This window comes from Monopterus albus, unplaced genomic scaffold, assembly GCF_001952655.1.
Source record: "Monopterus albus unplaced genomic scaffold, M_albus_1.0 scaffold55.1, whole genome shotgun sequence".
Classification (NCBI taxonomy): Eukaryota; Metazoa; Chordata; class Actinopteri; order Synbranchiformes; family Synbranchidae; genus Monopterus; species Monopterus albus.
Window position 1 is genome coordinate 1,337,526 of NW_018127935.1, and position 22,573 is coordinate 1,360,098.

A 22,573-nucleotide genomic window follows, 5' to 3' on the forward strand; every position below is an offset into this window, starting at 1 on the left:
CTGTATGCTGCTTCATGCTCAGCGTATAGTCATGAGAGAAGCAGTGATTTTCATTTTATCCAAAACAAACTCCTCCTTTAAAGTGTCTATAAAACAGATGAGATGATGGATGGATTGACGAGAAACAGGACCAGTGTATGTAAGAAAGTGCCAATTAGTTTACCACCAGTTTGTACAGGCTGATGTGCATTTTACACATGACATATACTTGAATCCATGCCCCTTCTTGCTCATGGTAATTTACTAAGCATGCATGATAGCTGTCAAATGATGTGGTGTTGATAATGTTACTGGTAATACTGAGTCATATTATGTGGTTGCAGCTCAGAGACACGATATTGAAACAGTAAAAACCCTTATTGCTTAGTATAGTGGATGCTTTTCATAAGGAAAAAATGCCCTTGGAATAGATGTACTGAGTTGGAAACAGAAGTGTGAAGGTAGGAAATCAGTCAAATATCTGTGAATAGTACCATATTTATATCCATCTGTTAGTACAAAAGCACATTTTATTTTCTAGAAACTGACTTTGGCATCTTCAGTGTGTTGTTTGTTTCTAATATGTTTTACACAGAGTCAGACAGAGGGTTGTTTAGTAAGAAAACAGTAGTCAAAGCAGTAATGGGGAGAGAGAAACAAATGTCAGCCAGGTGTGCTTTTTTCTTTTTAACAGGGTGAGAAAAGCAGTGTGCCAAGAGTATACTACAACTTTACCATTCGACAATACTTTCCAGTGCATTTTCACCTTTGTCTCCAGGTTTGCAATCTGTGATTGCCTGTGTATTATAGATTGTAGTGCTTTTGTCACTATAACAGTTTTATAATTTGTACAAACATAATGACATTACTGCTTGTATGTATAATGGCTTGGCGATGTAATGATACAGGTATTCTCATCATACTCGACCTACAGTATATTAGTTGGTGTTTGGGGTCTAGAGGATTAAGTGCAATCAGAGTACACTTGGGCCAATTATTCTTACTTATTTATTATTATTTCGGACACAGGCTAAATCAAAGTACATGTAAAGCAATAACTTTTTTTGTGAACAAGAATTTTGTCAGAAATCACACGTCATTTAGAGTCAATACCAATGACTCTCACCAGAGAGACTATGTAAAAACTGTATTGTGTCAAACTGGTGTTAAAAAAAAAAAACCATTTAGTAGCATTTTCTAAGAAAACTAGATTTTTTTTGTGGCAGATAACTTCAGGTTGACTCTACATTCAGGTGTGCTACAGGAGGAGGAAGCTTTTTTTGAGATGGTGATGCACTTCTTGTTTCAATGTTTGTGTCCTGTATTTCAACTGTGTATCATTTTGCTACCATAAATTTAAGTGAAAAATAAAAACTGAAAAGGACATGTGCATTGTCATTAAACTAGTTAACTGAATGTGGTAAATACTTGAATTATGTGTACATAATGACATCCGGATACTGTCTATGAAACCAGAAAGAACTGAAGGAACTTGATATTAAATAAAGCACTCTCTGGCTTCCCTCCCAGTGATATAATTGCTGCAGCATTTCAGTCGGCCTGGAGCTTTCTGGGGTGCTGATGATTGCATTTGTTGTGTCTGCTGTCATGGCCAAGTTGAATGGATGAGGGCACTCTTTTGTCTGGGGTTCCTGTCAGTCTCCGGAGCCATTATAATATATTTGGCTGCATCTTCTCTCTTTCTCTCTCTCTCTCTCTCTCTCTCCTCTGTAAGATCTAAAAGTACCCCCCACCCCTGTGTGTAGCTAAGATCAGGAGGAACTGCCCCCCCTCTCCTCTTGTCTACTCCCTCTCTGAACACGCCTTTCTGGAGAGCTGACTTCTATTTATACCTAGCAGGGGACTGACAGTTAACCTTTTGCACTGGGGGAAATTTCTGGGAATGGGGCCAATATCTGTGGGCTATTCTGGATCAGACCCTTATTCTACAAGACTCTATGCATCTATGAATCTGTAGTGTTTCTATCCATCTATCTATCTATCTATCTGGGCAGTGATCCAGTGCCACACGCCACTTCTCTCTCCCTCCTCTTTCAGTCTCCCTTATCTTAGGCAGAATAATTGGCAGGGCTTCAACCTCCTTTCATTTCCAGCCACAGGAAAGTGAAAGACTCCATTAGAGCGCCTTCTGGTTGCCAAAAGAGTCCCTTCTCTCTCACTTCCTCTCTCTGGCCTCCCTTCAAGCAAGAAATCAGTCCTGAGCCTGTCTTATCTATTGATTTGTGCCACCTATAGGTTGACCTGGTAGACAGTTCAGTTTCATCTCATTGCAGCACCGTTGTGACTTTGAAATTTCTGATACCAAACGTCTAATCCGGCGCAGTGAATCAACTGCCAATAACCATGAAGACAGTGATGAGAACACTGAACAACTCTGCTGTTTGTATAGTAACTGCTTTTAGGTGAGGGCAGGTTTGATTTGACCTTGCCCAGCTAATAGTAAAATGCTTTGATGTTAGCAAACTAACAGTGTAATATAACCGTATGTCAGACAAAGGGGTTACTTAGAATAATTACTTTAGCTTTGATATGTTAAATACATTTTGCTGATAATACTTTTATTCATATTTTGAACACTTTTTACATGGAGTTTCCTTAGGTAAAACAATCTAAATACTTACATCAGTGGCAGCTCCTGACCCCATCTTGGCTGAATACAGATGGCCCATCTCCCTCTGTACATAAGTAAACATCCTGCCTGATAGTGCTCCTGGCAGCCCACTCTGCCTGTCACACACATTTAAAAGTCTCTTAAATGCCGTTACAAAAACATCTCAACTGCCTTGATAACTTTGTCTCTATACTGATCTTGAAAAGTAAAATGAATGCATTAAGGTGGCACAGAGCCTTCTAAAAGGACAGATGAATAAGAAGATATTAACAGGCACATACCATATGCAGTATAATATAGTGTTGACTATTTAGTAGTTATGGCTTTTGTTACCACCAGATGACAGTATTTATCCTCTCAGCTTGACTGGACCTTATTACCAAGACATCTATGGACCCCTAGTGGAGGGGCACAGAACTGCAACATCCTGTAGGGCAAGTTCTTACAATGCAAACGGTTTAACCTATTCATCCAACTACTTTATGAAGTGTAAATTTGGATAACATAAATCTCTTGAGCTTTTAGAAAAAATACAGATAGTGTATTTAACTAAATACACGTTTAAGTACACAAAAGCTGCAGAATATATCAGTGACTGATTTCCAAAAGCAGATTTACTTCTCTTAAAACCACTGATGTACAAATTCAGATTCAGATAGATGATTTATTAAACAGTGGCAGGAATAATATTCTTGGAATATTTATCTCTGACTGCAGTGAGTCACATGCATGATAGAAAAGGTCAGTGAAATGGACTGAGTGTGGAGAGAATCACTGCACATTCTTATTTCTCTGCCAAAAGGTCTTCAGTGGTATTAATGTCCTGAAAGACTGTGTGTGAGTCGTCTAGGTCTACTGAGTCTTCATTACACCAGAGCTGGGTCCACTCCTGTCTTCTGCCTTCCCTCATTGCCTCTCCATGTGGAGGCTAGGAATAATGAATTACAGTGGATGCCATGGGGGCCTAAGTGAGTAGCTCAAAAGTGGACTCCATTTTAAGATCAAATTACCTCTCAGATCCCATTCAAATGGCAGTCTACGGCTGCTCAGCCTCCTCTGCATATTCCTGTCTGGGGGTGAAATGATCCGGTCCACCTTTTCTTCATTTAAGACACTGTGATGGCAGCAATTCTTGGTGGCCAATCCTCCAGTGCTCTAGGTCAAATCACAGTTAAATTAAATGAATAAAAGCAAAACATCTACCTTAAAAAGGGGGAACACCCTAAAGAGACAGAATCATCTTTAACAGTGTAAACAACATTCTATGTCTCTGGGATTTATCTGTTCAATCTGCATGCTCAGCCTTGTGTGCCATTCCTCTTCTTCCTCCGCAGGACAATAATAAAGTGACAGCATAAACCTCAGGTGATGACACATTATGCATGCCATTCAAACAAATCCTTCCCAGTGTAAATTAAACACACTCAGTGCAGCGTACAGCCCAAATCAGACTCTGTAAATCATCCAGGGTAATAATAACAACTGAATAAAGGGTAATGGAATAAATCAGGGTATTTCAATTTCATCCTAAAAGGCAGATGAGAAAAAAAGTCTGCATCTCATGAACAAGTCACAAACAGGGAGCAACCTAAAAAAAAAATCACCAATATCCATGCTCATATTTTCTAAAGGTTTAAATATGAGGAGCTGCTCAGTCTGGACTTGACACATTTACTGGTTTTATCAGTTCTAGTAGCAGGCAGGTCTATGTCTGGACATTAAAACACCTATTTATTAAAATATCAGTTATGAAAATCAATTATTCAGCCACTCAGACTATCCTAAAAATCAAAAGCCATGTCACCTGCTGTGCAGCTACACAGACCTGAAATCACAGTGGGTCTACAGTATTATTGCAGACACATCTAAAAATATCACCTACATGAATATCATTAAACAAAGGAAACTTCAGTTGCATAATCCAAATCATGCTCTCAGCCCTACTTAAGATGCACTAAAGGTCGATGGTTGTCATGTTTTAATTAGTCTTCATTAGTAGGCTTAAGAGATATTTCTGGGAAGCAACAGGTATGAAGCCTCTTCATCTTGCTGCTGAGAGATGCACCACGCTGGCAGACGTAACCATGTTGGAAAATCACTGCGCCTAAAATGGCTTTTGACAACCCGCGCCCGATAAGTGACAAATTCACAACATAGCTGCGGCTGGGGGGGTAAAAACAACTCAGGTGCACGGGGGATGAACGGGACTCCGTCGCATATGGCGCTTTCGTGGGAGTCCTGCACTATTTTGGCTAAAAGACACAGGGCGCGATGCCACACAGGGAGAAAGGTCGAATAGCCACTCACGACTGACCTCTTTCCACTATAATTAAAGTTGCAAGCTCGACCCAGAGACATAGCAGAAATTGTTTATCCCATTTGAAATGAGCTCCGATCTGAAAACCAAAGTAGTCGAAGAAAACCTGATGGCAAAACTGTTTATCACTCTCATTACAAAATGTTTACTGTGATACGTTCACAACTGGCTTGTTGATTTAATATTTTTACTGCTGAGGAACATAACAACCACTTGTATAAGGTGTAGGCTAGTTATGGCAAACTGAGAACTGCACAGCCAGCATTTGGATTTATTCTGCTGCAAGTGCTCACCACCTGTCCTTCTCCCACTTGTTCCTCTCTCCTTATAACAGCCAGACAGGTGTATGCAGCACGTGAACGATCCAAATCTCGTAAAGCATCCTGGTCCCCCGCACAGGAGCATCGAGAGCCAAAAACTTTAAGGGCTGAATGTGGGGGGGCACTGAACACCAGGCAGACCAGCCTGCGGTTGTGCTGGTGCCTTTTACGCACTCTTTAAGATCTGTTAGGCGGTCCCCCTGACCCCCCCCACCCACCCACCCATGGTAGCCTATATTTGTTGTGTATGATTGAGAGTGTAAAGGCATTAACCTTACGGAAATAGCCACCACGTGCAGACCATTTTTTGCTGCCATAAGTAAGACGTCCTGCAACCAAGAGCACTGTGGTCCTGACACCAGATGAGTACTAGACACCTAGTGACACACTTCATGTCTACCTGAATGAGTACAGACACTTTGAACAAACTTCGGAACCTGAGGTTACTGATGACTTTCTCACGTTTACTTTGACACGAAAAACGTTGTACGAGAACACAAGGTCAGAAAACAGAAATTCTGGACATAAATGAGATTTACTGGTAGGTTAAATAAATGGCCACAGGTTTTTCTCAATGTAATTTATCCGTTTAACCCTTTATGTCCATATAGGCATACCGTCTGATTAACACTTCAAAATGGACAGTGATTTTAAAATACACGAATGGATTTACCGGTGTAGGGATTCCACTTAGTTACTGGAGACACTCATTTAGTGTGGGGTAGTACATGTATTTTATTTATTTTTTATTTTTTTGTCAAAGCAAGGCAATTACAGCTTCCATAAAACTGATCAAACTGGGGCCTCCTCTTCTTCATAGTTTTTCTGTACGTCAGCCCACAGCGATCAACTTGTAAACTGCAGGCTATTTTAGTTTGGCAAGACTAGAAATAAGTAGTCTATCTAATTCACTAAGCTTGCCTAAGTAAAATGATTGTTTTCAGCGAATTTTAAATCGGTCTTAATACTAAACATACATAACTACAAAAACGTTTCCACTTACTTTGTATCTTAACAATGAGAAAACGTTTAAAATATTTTAAAAAGGGTTAAGGGCTTTATGTCTGTAAGAAATTTGCTTTTTGACATTTTAATATTTACCTCTTAAACTGCAGTGAAACAAATCAGCCCGTTTTTTTCTGTTAGTGGAGCATTCAGGGGCTTTAACTCCGTTGCATTCAATTAGCCTTCATCTAATTTAGCTGAGGCCTTAATTGCGCTCAGGGAGGTGCAGCTGTTTGTGCTTAACTCCGTTTGAGACTTCTGTGGGGAAATGGCCTCTCCTTAAGAACAATTCCAATTCAAATGAGACTTATCTACGCCACACTGATCAGACGGATTAAGAGTTATTAAAACCGATAAAGGGCTGAAACCAGAAGACTCAGTAGAGTCCGCTGCATTCCAGATGATTTCTCTGTACGCACATGCACAACGGAAAAAATGAGGCTATATAGACATCATAGTGTGATGAGGAATAAATAGTGGGTAACACAGATAGAGGGAAGGCTATGCAAACAGAGTGGGGACACTACGCTTCCTTTAAAAAATATAGGCTACAAATCAAAACGCCTTTTTATATCACGTTTTTACTTTTAGAAGAATAATAAGTAGGAGTTAATCAAGATTATCTTTATAGATAGGCTGCAAGATATGACCTTTACAGGACTAGTAATCATGCAGAGTTTGCAGATTACTATGCGAAAATATCCACTGGGGCAGGTGGCAAAAATGAGACCACTTAATAGCATTTGTTTCTAATCAAGATTTGGCTTTTTTTAAATTTCTTGTCTTCTGTACACTTCGGTCATATCCGACACACTGGCAGGCTGCTTGTGTCTATACAGTTCTTGGGCAGCAATGGGCCATTACAAACAGGTGGACTCCCTCCCGAATCATAAAAGATATTAAGATTAATTGTATTTTTAAAATGACCTTTTGCAGGGTAGACTACATACAATTAGCCCTACTTCTAATCGGTTCTATTTGGGTTGCCATGCTTCTGGCTCATCCAGGATGGAAAACAGGGGGCAGAGCGCGTCAGGGCGCACAAAAGCACCCCCCCCCCCCGCAAAAAAATCATATAGGATCATCAAATAAGAGAGACGTGCTTTCAGGTTTTGAAAGGCAGAGGAAGCTGGAGGATTTGGTCTGACCCCTGCATGGGGACAGAGCTGAGATCCCTATTCATTTGGAGGGAGGGATGGTGACCAGGAGAAGGAGGGGTGCTGCGACAGGGTAGGGGTGGTGGAGGCTCAGGGTGTATCTGCAGAAGTCCCACCGCCCTATGAGCTGGCACACATCACGGCGTCCATTCACAAATCCCCCTTTCGCGCGTCACCTTTTGTAGTAGGCTACTCCATAGTCTGAGCGCCGGTGACGTGTGAGACAGTGCTACTACAATACTGAGGAAAACAGGAACTGGAGGACAGGGCACATGCGCACACTGCATGCGATGGGAGAGCGGGGGTGAGCTGTAAGTGAATATGAAATCGGTCCAGCTGCTGGATTTGGCTGCAGAGAAACAAAAACAGCAACCTTGAATTCATTTGAGAAACAAGGTAGCCCTCCCCTGCAACACAAAGGAAGCGCTTCGATGCTTTTTCACTTTTAGTAGAACCTGAAAGACATGGCATACGAGAATCAATATGTCCTCCCTGAAGAATAACTGAATATATTCATAGCAAATTAGAATTTTATTCAGCTTGTGTTTTAACCAGTGTGTGGAATCTCAGTGTATCCTTTGTATATAATAATAACAACAATAAAAACTGTGGGCTACGTTATTGATTGTTGATTCCATGTTGGCAAAAATAGATCAAAGCAAATGTTTTCTGAAACTTCACATCATTGCTGACGGGAGTTACGTGGCAGAGTCTTGTAGAGCAAATTAAAACAAATAACACCTGATACCGAAAACAATGCATTTGTGTTCAGCGCTTGGAAAAGACCAGGGTTCTGCTAAGCACACATCAGACTGCACGGAAATGAGCGTGCACATTTTGGCTCTCTGACTGCACGGCTGTTTGAACACTGGACCATGTTTTGTCAAAATGTGACAAGCAAAAACACACAGGTTTTAAAGTCATTTACTGTAAACAAAACCCACAAGCTTGTAGCTAATACAAGCGAATGTCTTGATGGATACGCACATGCACGGTAAGGCTTGTGGTATTAGCTTTATTTGGACAGTTTTTATTCATGTCACGAGCAATAACATTTTAATTAAATATATATTTTGACTCATTTCAATTTCAGAGTCTGGACAACATGAGCCCAGATGTAGGCTAAATAAAACCTGTTATTATAAAAGCTTTTCAAGCTGCAGTTATTCTCAGTAGTATAAATCAATAATTTGGAAAACACAACATGGTATAAACGTGGAGGAGCCAACAGTCAATAGAGAACAAGACAATATAGCCTGCCAGTACAGACTACAAAGCAAGCATGGCAACAAAGACAGCCAGAAACGACCACAGGCTAATAATATATTAGCTTTATGAGTTTATTATGCCTGATTTCTTGGTAAAAATAGAAACAGAAAAGGAGGGATATGCAAATCATTTGAAGGCTTTAACAATAGCTTAACCCTCAATCAACCAGGACAAACAGAAAATATTTTCATTCACCACCAGAAAAGTGAATGTCTCGCACACAAATTCTCCGGAAGTAAATCAATGATATGAGGTTTTCTACTAAAACAGATCACGATACATCACTGACCAAAACAAGCCACCCGAAATTAAACAGGACCCTCCCCAAAAAATGCGGGATTAGGCTTTTACAGTATAAACTGCAGAAATAACCATGTCATAAAGTCCAATTTCGAGGCTTAAAAGCTTACTGTTCTACTAAAAATGCAGACGATTACCTTCTTACACTGATGTTTCAGTTACATAAAACAAAAAACTATATTCCCGACCCGTTCAAACTGTTTAAAAATGCCGCTTCACAATGGAAAAAAAAGTGAAAAGTGCCAGATATGTCACTTTTTATGGGAAATATAAGATTTAGGGGATGATTGGCGGGGTGGTTGGCTATTATAATGCGTGTTTTTTTGCAGTGCACACAGCCTCTTATTATAATTCAGTCTGAAATGGTGTCATTTCCTCTAGACATCCCTGTTTTGCTGTGAGGTTAGAGGCCAAGCCCAGGCGGTAGCGGCCTGTATTGTCTGCTGCTTATTTAGCGCTCAACATTAATCTGCGCTTTGTGAGAAACAATCGCAGCATGAGAGTGCCCTGTCTAATTACATCTCTCCCTTCAGCAGCCGAAGGGAGAGCTGGGATGGGCCCTTTGTGACTGGGAAGATGGGAGGCAGAAGAAGATGGTGCTGTTCAGGTAAATTTGGATATAGGCTAATAATTTTTTAAACACTATTATCAGATAGCAATAATCCATTCTTAATTTAAAAATACAATTCAAAGATCCACTGTAGAAGCCTGTGATGTCGCACTTAGCGAATTTGTGTGCATGTGAACTGTGAAGACGCCTTCAACTCCAAGTAAATGATTTATGCAATAGCACGTTACCATAATTGAGATGGAATTTGCACAAAGTTGGTATTTAACATGTGACAAGCCAGAGATATGATGTCTCCTACAGGACTAAATCTATCTTAGACTACAGGGTTTAATGTTTCTTTCATCCAAATTAATCAGTTTCGGGCTTTAAAGCCAACATTGGGGAAAGATGCTAGTTTACAGCAAGAATGTGCAGTTCCAGTAAATCATCTATCCATAACATAGGCCTAGCCTCACAGCTAAAGCACGCAAAAAATCTAATGATACAAAACATGTTAGTGCGTCCTGTATCCACTTAAAAAAATTTGAATCCAGGTTTTTCCTGCTTCCAGAAAACATATAAGACAATGCATGCGTGTAACAGCAAAGAGAAGGCAGCTGACTTTATAACTGAATTGTTCCAAGGCTCCTCACTCAGTCTTGCTGCTCCTGTTCCTCCTCGATGCCCCATTTTTACGCGCAGCCTCAAACGCTAACGGAGAACCAACAGAGCCATCCTTGCTGCCCGGTGGTGTCGAGGGAGGAGAAACACAAACTTAGCGTTGGTCAGCAAAGTTAGCCAAAGTTTTGTCTTTGGCGCGGCTTAGTATCCCGAGCGCCGTGCACAAAATAGTTTGTTTGCATCACTGATTTCTTTTAAAGGGATATAGACCCCGTTCTTGGTCGAACGCAGCGTCACGACATACGAACATGAGCATCAAAAATACTTTACACACATCCCTGTGCGTTTGAAATCGCACAGGAGAGACTCTTTGGCTGTCACGTTTCGGTTTTGATGTATTTTCTACCAATAATGAGGCGTCTGAAAGCAACATGATAGGCTGCATCCCCACCCCGCAAATCAAAGCGGTTAAATATCCTAACCACTAACGTGCTGCTGCTACAGGTTAAAATGAAATAACTGCCTTGACATTCAATTCAGTTTTCAAGAAGTAACCCCATCTTCACTTCAAAACGTGAGCACGACATGCAGCAATTCTGTTTTCCGCATTTAACCTTGGCCAGGACAAGCTAACTGAGTCCATTTGACTATACAGGTGTTATAATAATGCAGATATACTGTTATATGGGCTGGATGCCTGTTTTCAGTGTTGTCTAAAGGTACAAGTGATTTTGAAACACAAGTTGCCTCAGATTTTCAACCACGAATCTCCAAAAACACAAACTCCTCATGAGGCCGTTATAATCTTATTTTGATGTGACTGCATGTGTCCCACTTCAACAGGAGCAGATTTTTAGCTGTTTAACTTAATTGAACCGCATCTAACTGTGGATATGTAAAAGCAACGAGAATGAAATTTCTTAAAGGTTATAGGCTGCATGCAATATAGTAGAACTAGTATATTCGTCTTTGACTGGGAATCCCTCCCTGCCCTACAAGCAGGAACCACGGGGGTCCCCACAACCCACTGACAACCGATGCTTCAGTCTCTTATTGTTTTTATAAACAAAAGCAAGCTGGCGTGCATCGTGTTTTCCTTTGCAAATTGACGCCAAAAAATTAAGTTACAGGTTCATAAATACAGATGAATTATTGGGAGTAACTGGGAGCATGCACGGGATTTAAATTAGGCTTCCTCTCCGGTAGTCCAGGACGTTTCCCTTTTACTAGGCTAGGATGGGCGTTTGTGGACTGCTTTGGAGTCTGCGTCACGTGGCCTGGTTTCTGCCATCCAATTGGTCCAAGGCACGTGTCTGGGTGGTCGGTGAGAAAACGTCACTGGGGGGCTCGTATTGAAAATAAGAACAAAACTCCAGAGTGAGAGTATTAGAGCATCAGTTTAGGAGCCTCTTTATTTACCCTTAGTTTAGTTTAGGTGTAGGTATAACGGAGCGCAGTGAAACTGGATAACGGTACGATGGTGCGCAAATGGCACAGGTTTTAGCACTACGAGATCAGTTGTAACCCGACATTGAGGGAATAACCTATATGACAAAAAGTATGTTTTTCCTCAGAGGACACTATTGCATGGCTTTGCATGGTGTCCAAGGCACGCACTAGTAATTGAGATCAATTTTTAATTTATTTTACGCGTGTATATTTTTCAATTTCCCTGAAGTTTCCCTGACAATTTGCAGCGGAGATAGCGACAAAGGGGTTAAAGAGAGTAAAGCGGGGAAAGTGAATCAGTATGGAAGAAAATGATAACGGCAGCAGAGACGCGGTGGAGCGGCAGGAGTCAGTGGACGAATCAAACAGAGCCATCATTCCCCTCTTACAGGCGCCGGGAAACCTGCAGATCCCTCACAGGGTCACCAATTTCTTCATTGATAACATCTTGCGGCCAGATTTCGGACGGAAAAAAGACGGAGGAGCAGAGCATGAAGACAGTAGCCTGGCCTCGCAGGAGAGTCACAACAGCCCTGCCGCCCCTCAGACCGAGCCGGTGGGAAGCACTGTTCCAGCGGAGGGGACGTCCACTCCGCATACGGTTACGGTGGCCAAAAAGCCCGCTATAGCGGCCGAGGAGCCCCTGAAACCCCGCGGAGAGAATGGAGACCAGTGCCTAAGCTCAGACTCAGACAGTTCCCAAGCCAGCTCAAACCCAGCCGCGTCTCAGCCCATGCTGTGGCCAGCCTGGGTCTACTGCACCAGATACTCGGACAGGCCTTCTTCAGGTTAGTGGCACGGTGCATGCGTTTCAGCTCTGTCTATTCTCTGTAACCTGAAATACCCCATAACACTGACCCCAGATGCCTTGACCGACTTCTGCCGAGTAGCGCGAACCGTGCAGTGCAGATGAAACGGAGAATTTAGGAAATAGCATAGGCTATAAACCAATTTCGAAAGAAAAAGAGAATTAGTAGGTTATTTAATGCACAATCCGGATTTAGATTACACGAACAGCATCCCAGTGTGCGACATCCAAAAATACTACCTAAAAATGACATTTCTGATTAAAGTTGGTCTTTGTTTAATTGCAAACAAGGACAGTAAAGATCATAACATTGTAAATTATATTTTAATTAGTCCACTGACCGAGATGCATTCAAACAAAAGCAAAATGGCCAATTGTTGTAACTATTACGTCGGCCTATAGATTTGTCTTCACTGAAATGCTGGCGTCTTTTTTCCAAATTTCCTCGGATAAAGAACTGAAGACCTACACATAGTAAACATAAGCGCTGACAGGCTGAATGTCTTCCAGAGAATCTGCGCGGCTGCAAAATATTATTTGGTGCGTCAGAGCTTTGCTCTTTAGCTTTAGACGAGTTGTGTTTGGGCTGAATTAAACCGGTTGTCACAGTTTAAGCTTCCATAACAGATGCTGGCCAGTGCTGAACTTTTACTATTATTGTTGCTTTATTTATAAGAAATGGCCTTAAACTTTTTGTGCTTGCAGAAAGGGGAGGTTTTCTTAAGAGTCCAGCAAAACCCGAGTACAACTTGTTCTCAAGCATTATGTAACGCCGTATGTCATAGGAGACTACTACGAGTTGTAGGGCTACACACCTTTTTATATAGGCTGCTTGGGAAAAAAAAGAGACAAGTACTTTGTCGTTTCAGTGTTGTTTTTTTACGGTTTGGAGGAGGGAACCAAATGCTTAGCTCAGAACTCCATCAAATAGGTCTATCCAGATAGAAAATTAATGTGTGTCTAATGTGTGCTGCTCAAATTCTGTTCACGTTTGCCCATTGACCAGCTTTTCAAGTGGCGAACAAAAACAAACATGCAAAGTAGCTGCACTGAAATTTATCCTGTTTTCAACTCGACTGCAAAACAGTGGCTGGAGTGAGAGGGTGTTTTTTTCAGTGCTGTCTCACTGGTTAATTGTTCTTTATTATTACAGACAGTGTCAATGTGCGTGTGTGTATGTGTGCACGCCGAGGTTATAGGCTGTGGCTTATGTTTGTGAGCGATGTGGCGTTATAGAAACAAGGAGGGAGTGAATGTTTTGCTTTTTGGATGTTATCTTTAGTGTGTGCGTCACCGTTTTACAATCGTTTTGTTAATAGGAAAACCTAGCCTATATTTGTGCTTTTCTTTTTTTACTCAAACATTCCTAAAACAGCGTCTTTACGACAACAGATATCTAATCAAATATTCGTAATTTTAGAGATTTAAGTTTAAAAATGTAAATGTTTACATTACCTGCTTTAGATCCATTTAGGGGCGCAAAGAAGCAGAATATCAGTGCTACTTATAGATTTGTTATATTTTACTGCCATAACCTCAAATAATAGATTTTTGTGTGTGCACAGTTATTACTTAGGCGCTTGTCTGATTATCGTCGATGTCAAACTTTATATCTTGTTTATTTCGGCTGCTCATAACGTCTTGTGATACAAACTACAGTAATGTGTCTGTGACCCCCATCCCCAATTACCCTCCACTACAGGGCCAAGATCACGCAAACCAAAGAAGAAATCGACCAGCAAAGAGGACAAGAGACCACGGACGGCCTTCACAGCAGAACAGCTGCAAAGACTAAAATCGGAGTTTCAGACAAATCGGTATCTGACCGAACAGAGGCGGCAGAACCTGGCGCAGGAACTGGGCCTGAACGAGTCCCAGATCAAGATCTGGTTTCAGAACAAGAGGGCCAAGATCAAGAAGGCCAGCGGCACTAAAAACAGTCTAGCCTTGCACCTGATGGCACAGGGACTGTACAATCACGCCACCGTGACGTCGAAAGACGAAAAATCAGATAGCGATTGATTTCCAGAGAAGTAACCACAGCCTCCTAACGAAGAAGAACCTATAGTAATCCTATGATAGATTTTTATAGATATCACAGCAAAACTCTACCTACAGGAATAGATATTTAACGATACCACAGCAGATAAAAATACCAGGAAGTACTATCACTATACTCAATGCTGGCCCACTACAAATATAAGCCTAATGGGTCCAGAACACTAAGAAATATCAAAATATCACAAATAAACAATAGGGTCACTGGACTATAGGAATATTTAATGATCTCTATAGGTTCCTATAGGAGTATTATAGTGTTTTTTTGTTCTATGGGAGGTTTAATCAAGCCTATAATGCAATAATTTCATCAAATAAAGGGCCAGTGTGTAGAGTATACCAGCATAAATTGTTTAAAAAAGAAGAGATATTTCATATTTCTGCAATATCACGTCTATAAAAGGTGTTGTATAAAGGTGTTTTCATTGTTTGTCCCCCCCAACACACACACACACACACACACACACACACACACACCCCGCCGCCATCCTCCATCTTTTACAGGCCTACTGCTATCCATGATTGTCACCATTTAACCGACTGGCACTTGACGTTACGATCTGTAAGAAAAATGAACAAACTTAAGTCCAAAGAATATTTGATTGCTGCATCCAGGCTACTGTGAATTTAAATAAAAGCTAACACGATGTTACTGCTATGCTTGTTGGGCTCCTTGGTTGTGTTCGGTGTAAAAACGGACAGAAGAAGGTGTTTTTGAGTGTCGTCAGTCAGACCTAATTGGGTAGACCGTGAATTTTGATAGTTTTTTAAAAACAATATCACAAAGCAGTTTGTTATAAGTGTTTTTCTAACGCGACAATTAACTAAAACGCAGAGTTAGGCCTTGTTTCTGTATGTGGTCGTCTCATAGCCTTTAAACACGTATTATGCGCGTTTCCCCTTGTTATACCAATGCACCAGTGCAGATATTATAGTTTTAAACAGCAATATATATCACTTTTGTAACTAACGAAGGCTATAATGCTGCCTATGAAGTCACAGAAACAACTCTGTAGCATAACGATGATTACCATTTACGCACTCGAGTATAGACTATAAATGCAGGTTACTGGATGTTCTTGTTAAATCTTTCTCTATATACATTTTTATTACATATCCATATATCACAAAAGGCGGCAAACACGTCAGTGACTGTATTACAAATGTTGGAACTCTTATCGTTGTTGAAAGGACTTCATGTGTATTTATATAGATTATATTGAGAAAATAAATCTATCCTTTGACCAGTGTTGCTTTAGAGTAGGTATCCGAGGTGTTTACACTGCTTGTTTATCTTGCAATAACTTCTTTTTGTTTTCTTTTCTGTGAATGAAAAATTGTTTATGGGGCCTTTGCATGACAGCTGCAATTTGTTGTACTTGGGCAAATAACTGTGTTTCAAAACTTTGGTCTTTCTCGACGAAAGTATGATTGAGCTAAGTTGTAGACTGTATCCATACCAAAATGTGGACTTTTTGCCTTTCAAAGTGTTTTTTGTTGTGTATCTGCAAAAAGTGTGTGTGAATTAAAATCCACCAAACAGAAACACACTTTGCCTTAAAGTTCAAGTGTGAACTTTTTATGAAACAGAACTGTGCCGAATCAGAGAAGCAGTATTACTTCAAATACAGACTATTCAAGTTTAATGCCTTTATGAAAACTGCTGGTATGACATTATGAATTTACTCATCAGCGTATATCTATATATGAACATGTTTAAATAAAATTACAACACAGAGTTGTACAGTACAATGCTATTTTTATTTTATGTTGGGAAGTATTCTTTGGTATAAATGTACATAATTTGTATCATGTATTAATTGTGTAATTAACTGCCTCCTGAAAACTGAAAAAGAAGAGTAAATAAACCTTGAAGATTATACACAAACAGGTTTCTGCCATGTCTATACAAAGCATAGGGTTGATATATTACTCCAAAACAGAAGAAAAAAAATAACTGAGGTCTGGCTAAAGTGGTGAAATTTGACCTTCAATGTATGCTGTGCTTCTGAGTATGAAAAAAAAAATAAACCTCACTAGCTACAATTACCAGGAAGAGAAATGCATCCAATAATTGTTTTAAATAAATGCTGCCAGATGTCAAATGTTCACTAACACTTAATATGAATAGCATCACAAACACCCACTCATTCCATGGGTGGTTCAGGATGAGTTTCACGGAGAATCAAATTCACGTTTCCAGATTAAAACATTTGCACATGCATCCAACATTATGCAAGGGAAAGCCTTGAACAATTCCCAGGCATGTTTCCTCAACAATGCCTTATCTGCATTTCCATACTTGCACCACTAGTCTTTGAACGCTAGCGGCCAGTGGCTAGCATTAGAGCAGACAGGGCTGCTCCCAGCTCTGTCTTCACGATGGTCAGTCTTCCTCACCGCATCTGAAAAGAGCCTGTGCTTCTATCACAAGGCAGAAATGGGAGTCAAAAGGAGAGAGTGAGAGAGAGGGAGGGGGCGAGAGAGATAGAGCAAGGGAGAGAGAGCAATGAAGGTCAAAGCCTGTCATGGCTGCAGGTGGCTGGTTTCCCCTCTCCCGCCCTGCAGTAACCCATTCTCCACACACTGCCTTCTCACTGACTAACTCACTCTCATATTAGCACTTGGCTGTATTTTATTCTTGCCTGAGACGCACGCGTACACACACACGCACGCACACCAACACATCTCATTCATTTCAGTTCCTCCTCACACGCAAATATCTTTGCTGTTTTGGTCCTTCGGTCAGTGCTTCAGTAGTAACCATCAACATATTCACAGGCAGAGAAGCTCCCTGAAGTTCAGATAGGGACACCAATGCATGAATAACAGCTTAAACTGAAACGTGCAGCTGCATTTGTGACATTGTCCTAGAACAAACACTTTTATTTGACTATTTTTCTCATGTCTGGAAGTGATATTCAGATGGTATAGTGATCTCAACTAGTCACTGTTTTAGGAATTAACTACAACTGAAAAGACTTCCATTGCTATCAAGAAAATAATATAAATAATTAGCAATCTGGGAAGAAAACACTGAAATAATCATCTTGTGGATACTGTAAAAATGCTTGCAATTGAAGTTATGGTCTGTATAGCTGACACGTTATGCTGTAAAAATTCAGTAAGTGCAGGACTCATCAAGAAAGTATCAATGTCTGCTTTTAAATACAAAAGGGCCCCATCCTGCTTTGACCTCTCCTACCATCCTCCCCCTCCCCTACTGTGTCATTTACCCCCAGTTTCTAAATGCTTCCTCCAGCCAGAGTGGAATCTGCTCAGAGGTGCCCGGGCTTTGTGGCAGAAACATAATTAAAGTGGTGAAAGATGTAAAAGGTGAAGAATGGGGATGACATCAGGCCAATTTCACACTTGGCACTCGAATGGCTAGGTCCAAGCTAGGACTCTTGCCTCGCAACACAGATCAAAGCCCACTGTCACCGCACCAGTGCAGGAACAAAAAAATAAAAAAAAGAGGCAAAAGGACACCTAACTATGCTAATCCCCAGGACGAATATATTTTAATCTTGTTAGAATACAAGTTAATGCCGTGGCTCAGTGACTGAACTTTTTGGAAAGAATGAGAGGTGGACTGAACTACTTTTACCTTCTCTACACGAGGCACCTCTGTCCGGCACCGAATAAACAGCCACAGTGTGAACAAACTTTCTTTGGGGCAAATTCAGCATATTATCGAGCACCATACTGTACAGGCTGCAGTTAGTAGTCACAAGCCACTGGAAAGGCAAGATACAGTTTTCATTAAGAACAACGATGGAAAAAAAACTCATTCCCAGTAGCTGTGTCGGTGACCCTATCTGACTCCCCAGTGGAGCACCTAACATGCAAAGGAAATGAGTATTTTGTGGACTGGTTTGTCCCCTCTCACACTGAGTCCTTTCTCAAAAGCACCTTGGTAACCCTTGATCTCTCATGTATGGAAGTCAGGGCACTGGGGCCTGCAGAAGTTGACTAGGCAGACAATAGCAAACGGATACTTTCCGAAAAAGTCACACCCAGGCAACTCTCATTTCACACACTGTGTTTGAGTGACCCTCGAAAAAAGATGCAAGACTTTGCACTAAAGATTCTTTTTGTTCACTTAATGAAATTCAGGAGAAAACACAGTGATGTGGCTCTTCCCATGTAGATACCATATCAGAGTAGAAGTCTGCTGCTTAACAAGACTGAAATAAAACATGAAATCTTGCATTTAATTTCCCAAAGTTGATCATAACCTGGTTTGATTGGTAGTGCTTCTTCCTTACATCAGCTAAATCGAGGATGCGCATCAAAAATTACACTTTTTTTTGGACACAATCATGCAAAAACACTATAGTAAATACTTGTTCACAAAGAGTTAACAAGAGTTGTAAAGAATCAGCTTGTGTTATACTGTGTTACAGGTTGCATCAGTTGTTTCAGTTACACTTCGGGTTCAGTCATGATTTTTTTACAGCCTGCATATGATACAACATTAACTGCGGCTTTAACAATGACAGAAATTCTTAGGCAAGAGCTCACAACAAGCACTTTAGAAACTAAAACCCAAACTGGGTGCAACAAAATGATTCATATTTAACTGAACATATGAAACACAGATTCTGTACATTTTTAACTTACTTTCATTACTGACTAAATCTTTATACATTCTTCATCAATTAATTAATTAGTCAAAAACATTACAGGAAACACTAACAATGTTCATTTCAGTTTCCCAGTGCATGAGATTTCTTTTACAATGACATAACGGTGAAGAGAAGCAAGTGTTTGGCAGCTTCACTTTATCGATAATCAGAACAGTTAAGAATACTTAATTGATTATATTTCTCTGCATAACTTAACAAATCAACTTACAGTTTTTGCACAAGTACAATTATAATGTAAGGACTATTGTGTGTAAAATTCATACCATCTCAGTTTGTTCTTTCCCATATAAAAAGAAATATGGCAAATCAATAACAAGCGCAGTGATGCACAATGCAGAATTTCTTCACAAATTTCTCGATTATCTGGGCTGAATACATTTAAATAAGCTCTGATTTCAACAAGATATGCCCAGGTGTGTATTTAACATTTTTCCAAACTTTTATTCTAAACACAAGTTATCTGAATAGTTCAATCACCCTCAATTATTGTACCATTTATGGTTGGAGTTGCTTTATGGTGTGACAGTAATGATTCGTTAGTCTTGTAATAAAAGCTTTCTCAAATTTCTGCTTGACATTTCTGACTAATAGGCACTAAATATTTTATGGGGACCTACCTTCTTGTGCCGTTTACCTCCAAGAGCTCCAAGAAAAATCTAAGCTAAAATACATATATGCAGGAACATTAAACCTTCATAATGAACAAGCTCTAAAATCAAGTTGTAATTGCACAGTGTGTCACAGATATGTAACGCAATGAAGTTACAACAGATATTTAACAGTGAAATGTCGAATATCTACCAAAATCAGTACTGAGTTCATTCATAACAATATCACAAAGACAGTAGTACAACAATCAGTACCTGTGGTGGACATACAAAAACATGCAAAGGGATAAAAGGTATCAGTCGTGATATAATACTATGCTGCATTATGATTTCATAAGTTGAGGGAAGGTCTAGGCAATGAAAACCTCTTGAGCAGTCAAGAAGCTTGTTTCTCTTGGTGTTTCTGAAAGTGTCTCTAACATTCTTCTTCTACATGCAAAATTAAGATGTACAATGTACAGTCATGCCAGTTGTGGCCCTTTTTACCCAGTTTGAGTTGCTTGCTGACACACAGCCAGACAGGGTCAAGGATACATCTGACTTACCTCAGGCCCCCTGCTCTCCCTGAGGACTGGCCTGTCACTCACTCTGTGGTTACGCATCATAGCTGACAGAGGCACAAAGTGAGAGCTCGATGCTGCATCAACAGCAGCAACATCATCACCAAAACCCATCCTAAGCATGACATCTTCCTCCTAGTTCACCATCAGCTCTCTACACTGTGGAAGGGAAGAAAAACATATTCACACCAAGAGCCAATAATAAAATGTCAGTGTGAGTAGGAAGACCTAAAAATAGAAGAGTTGGACTTTTACCTTAACATTCTCCACACTGCAGTTTGGATGTGGAACGCCTCACAATAGAGCTGTTATGAAGTGGCAGCCAGACCTGGAAAGGTTTAAAATGATTGAGAGAAATATTTAATTTCAGATGGTTTACTGAGCTTGCATATACACATCTACACTGAGGCACCTTAAATGGGCCTCTAGCTCACTGACCGCGTTGGCTGGTGTTGCCTTTAATTATTAGCTGCATAGTTCACATGCACAAAGAGTGTTGACTAATCACTAGCGCGTCGTTCTTTCTACAGTACATGAAGTATAAATATAGTAACTGAAATACCGTATTGCACCACTTCAGAATACAGCTGATATTCTGGCTAATGCTGACAACCCAAACCAAGGCATCTTACCACTAAAAACATATAAAGTACATAAAGTTTTACATCCTAGATGATACAGTACACAGCAGAAAGATCTGTGTTAAGCAGCTTGTTCTCACAGTGCCAAGGTGCAACCAATCATTTGGAGAATAAAATGGAAACTTGCCAAAAACCTGGGTGAATGGTTCAAAGAGCTATAAACACTTTCCATTAAAATGTAGTGACCGTGCCATTAAATATAAGAATGCTGTTAGATTCGAAAACAGGACAGCCATGTTTTTGCCAGTGATGTTTGGATGAAATAAAATTTTTTAAACTTTAATTATTCTAATGAAGAATATCCACCAACATTTGGCTCTCTATTGGACATTTTGAACTATTGGAAATGACTGATTCTTGATCAGTCCATGTCAAACTAGGTTAACCCTTCACTGCCTACATGTCTATACTTCCACAATTTATAAAATTGAACTCAGATGGCCAAATTCACCAAAAATGAGCATCTCAGTTTGAGGTGACATACAAGGCCAGCCACCAGTGAACACAGTAATGGGCGTCTCTGTTTTCCTCCCTCTTATTCATTTTGCTGCATGCTGCCATTTTAACTGTTCCTGAGTGGCAGGCAAGGAGGGCGTGGTTGGTATTGGCAGCCATGATGGTGGAATCACTGCACCCACTCCTGATGAACAGCCTCAACATCTAAGCCAATTCACACATTAGGCCAGGTTTAGGCTAAAACCAGAAAATCTTGGTATAGGACAGAGTATAACCGGCAGTAAAAAGGAATAATGTGAACAATATCTCAGTGTATGCATTACAAAACATTCCTATTAGAGTACAAATATAATAATGTAATTTTGACAAGATGAAATCTGTTGGTGAGGAAAAAAAAAACATCTTATTTATTTGCAAAAAATAAAACATTCTACACTCCCAAGTCATAATCAGATGTTTAAATGTAAATTGTGTGGTCAAAAAAAGAATATTCTACAATAGTGCTGCTGTTAGTGTCTATTGTTTTTTTGAACAAATAGTCAAATTAGCTGCCTTATCTGCTGCACTGCATATTTCTAAAGAATCCATGTAGGATATTTTATTTATGGAGTTATGTCCATACAGGCTCTGTGTAAGTACAGAACAAGATAAAGTGAATTTTGAAAAATATTCTCCACATCAAAATCTGTTTCATAAACACAAGAGAGAATAAAACAGAATGCAACATTATGTTTGTCCAAGACAGAAAACTGCCTTTGGCTCAAGTCAAAGCATGAAAACATCACAGAGAAAATTCTTCAAAAAAAATAAACTCGGTAAATATATAGTACATTCTACGTTTTTCACAAATTAAAAGAAAACAAATTTAAAGATTACTTACTGTCTGAGCCATAAAACATCAAAAAATGTAACAATAGGAAAAGATGAGTTCTTTGATGTTGTGTTACAAATTTGCATTAAAAAAAAAAATTAAAAAGAGTTCTCCTTCCAAAAAGTGTCATCACTGGATCTGAACTAAAACATAAAATTCTCTGAAAAGTAACTTTGCCATTTCACAGTTGAAATGCAAAAGGTACTCAGTAATGTTGTTCTGATGTTGTCTAAGCTAACGGTAAAACATATTAATCAAAAAAGTACATTTTGCCAACATTTTCATTCTCGCGGCCCCTGACATCAGACTGTTATGTGTGACAC

At 40.0% G+C, this 22,573-nt stretch overlaps 1 protein-coding gene and 1 long non-coding RNA gene across 6 annotated transcripts in view; one reads left to right on the forward strand and one right to left on the reverse strand.

Annotated features, from left to right (window-relative positions):
• Positions 1-2,623: 2,623 nt before the first annotated feature.
• LOC109961458 (uncharacterized) overlaps positions 2,624-22,573 on the reverse strand; it is a 38,875-nt gene continuing 18,925 nt past the window's right edge. The window contains exons 7-10 of one of the 5 annotated variants that reach the window (XR_002275134.1): positions 20,538-20,610; positions 20,268-20,441; positions 3,622-3,766; positions 2,624-2,727 (exon numbers count right to left, since the gene is read on the reverse strand). This is a non-coding gene — a long non-coding RNA (uncharacterized LOC109961458). Of the gene's footprint in view, positions 2,728-3,173; positions 3,767-16,208; positions 20,442-20,537; positions 20,611-22,573 lie in introns of those variants that run through there. The other 4 variants (XR_002275135.1, XR_002275133.1, XR_002275136.1 and 1 more) reach the window with 4 other exon arrangements.
• On the forward strand, positions 11,508-14,451 carry en2a (engrailed homeobox 2a). The gene is made up of 2 exons (XM_020602271.1): positions 11,508-12,387; positions 14,110-14,451. Exons 1-2 carry the CDS (start codon positions 11,901-11,903, stop codon positions 14,427-14,429), a joined length of 807 nt encoding a protein of 268 aa, XP_020457927.1. The 5' UTR covers positions 11,508-11,900; the 3' UTR covers positions 14,430-14,451.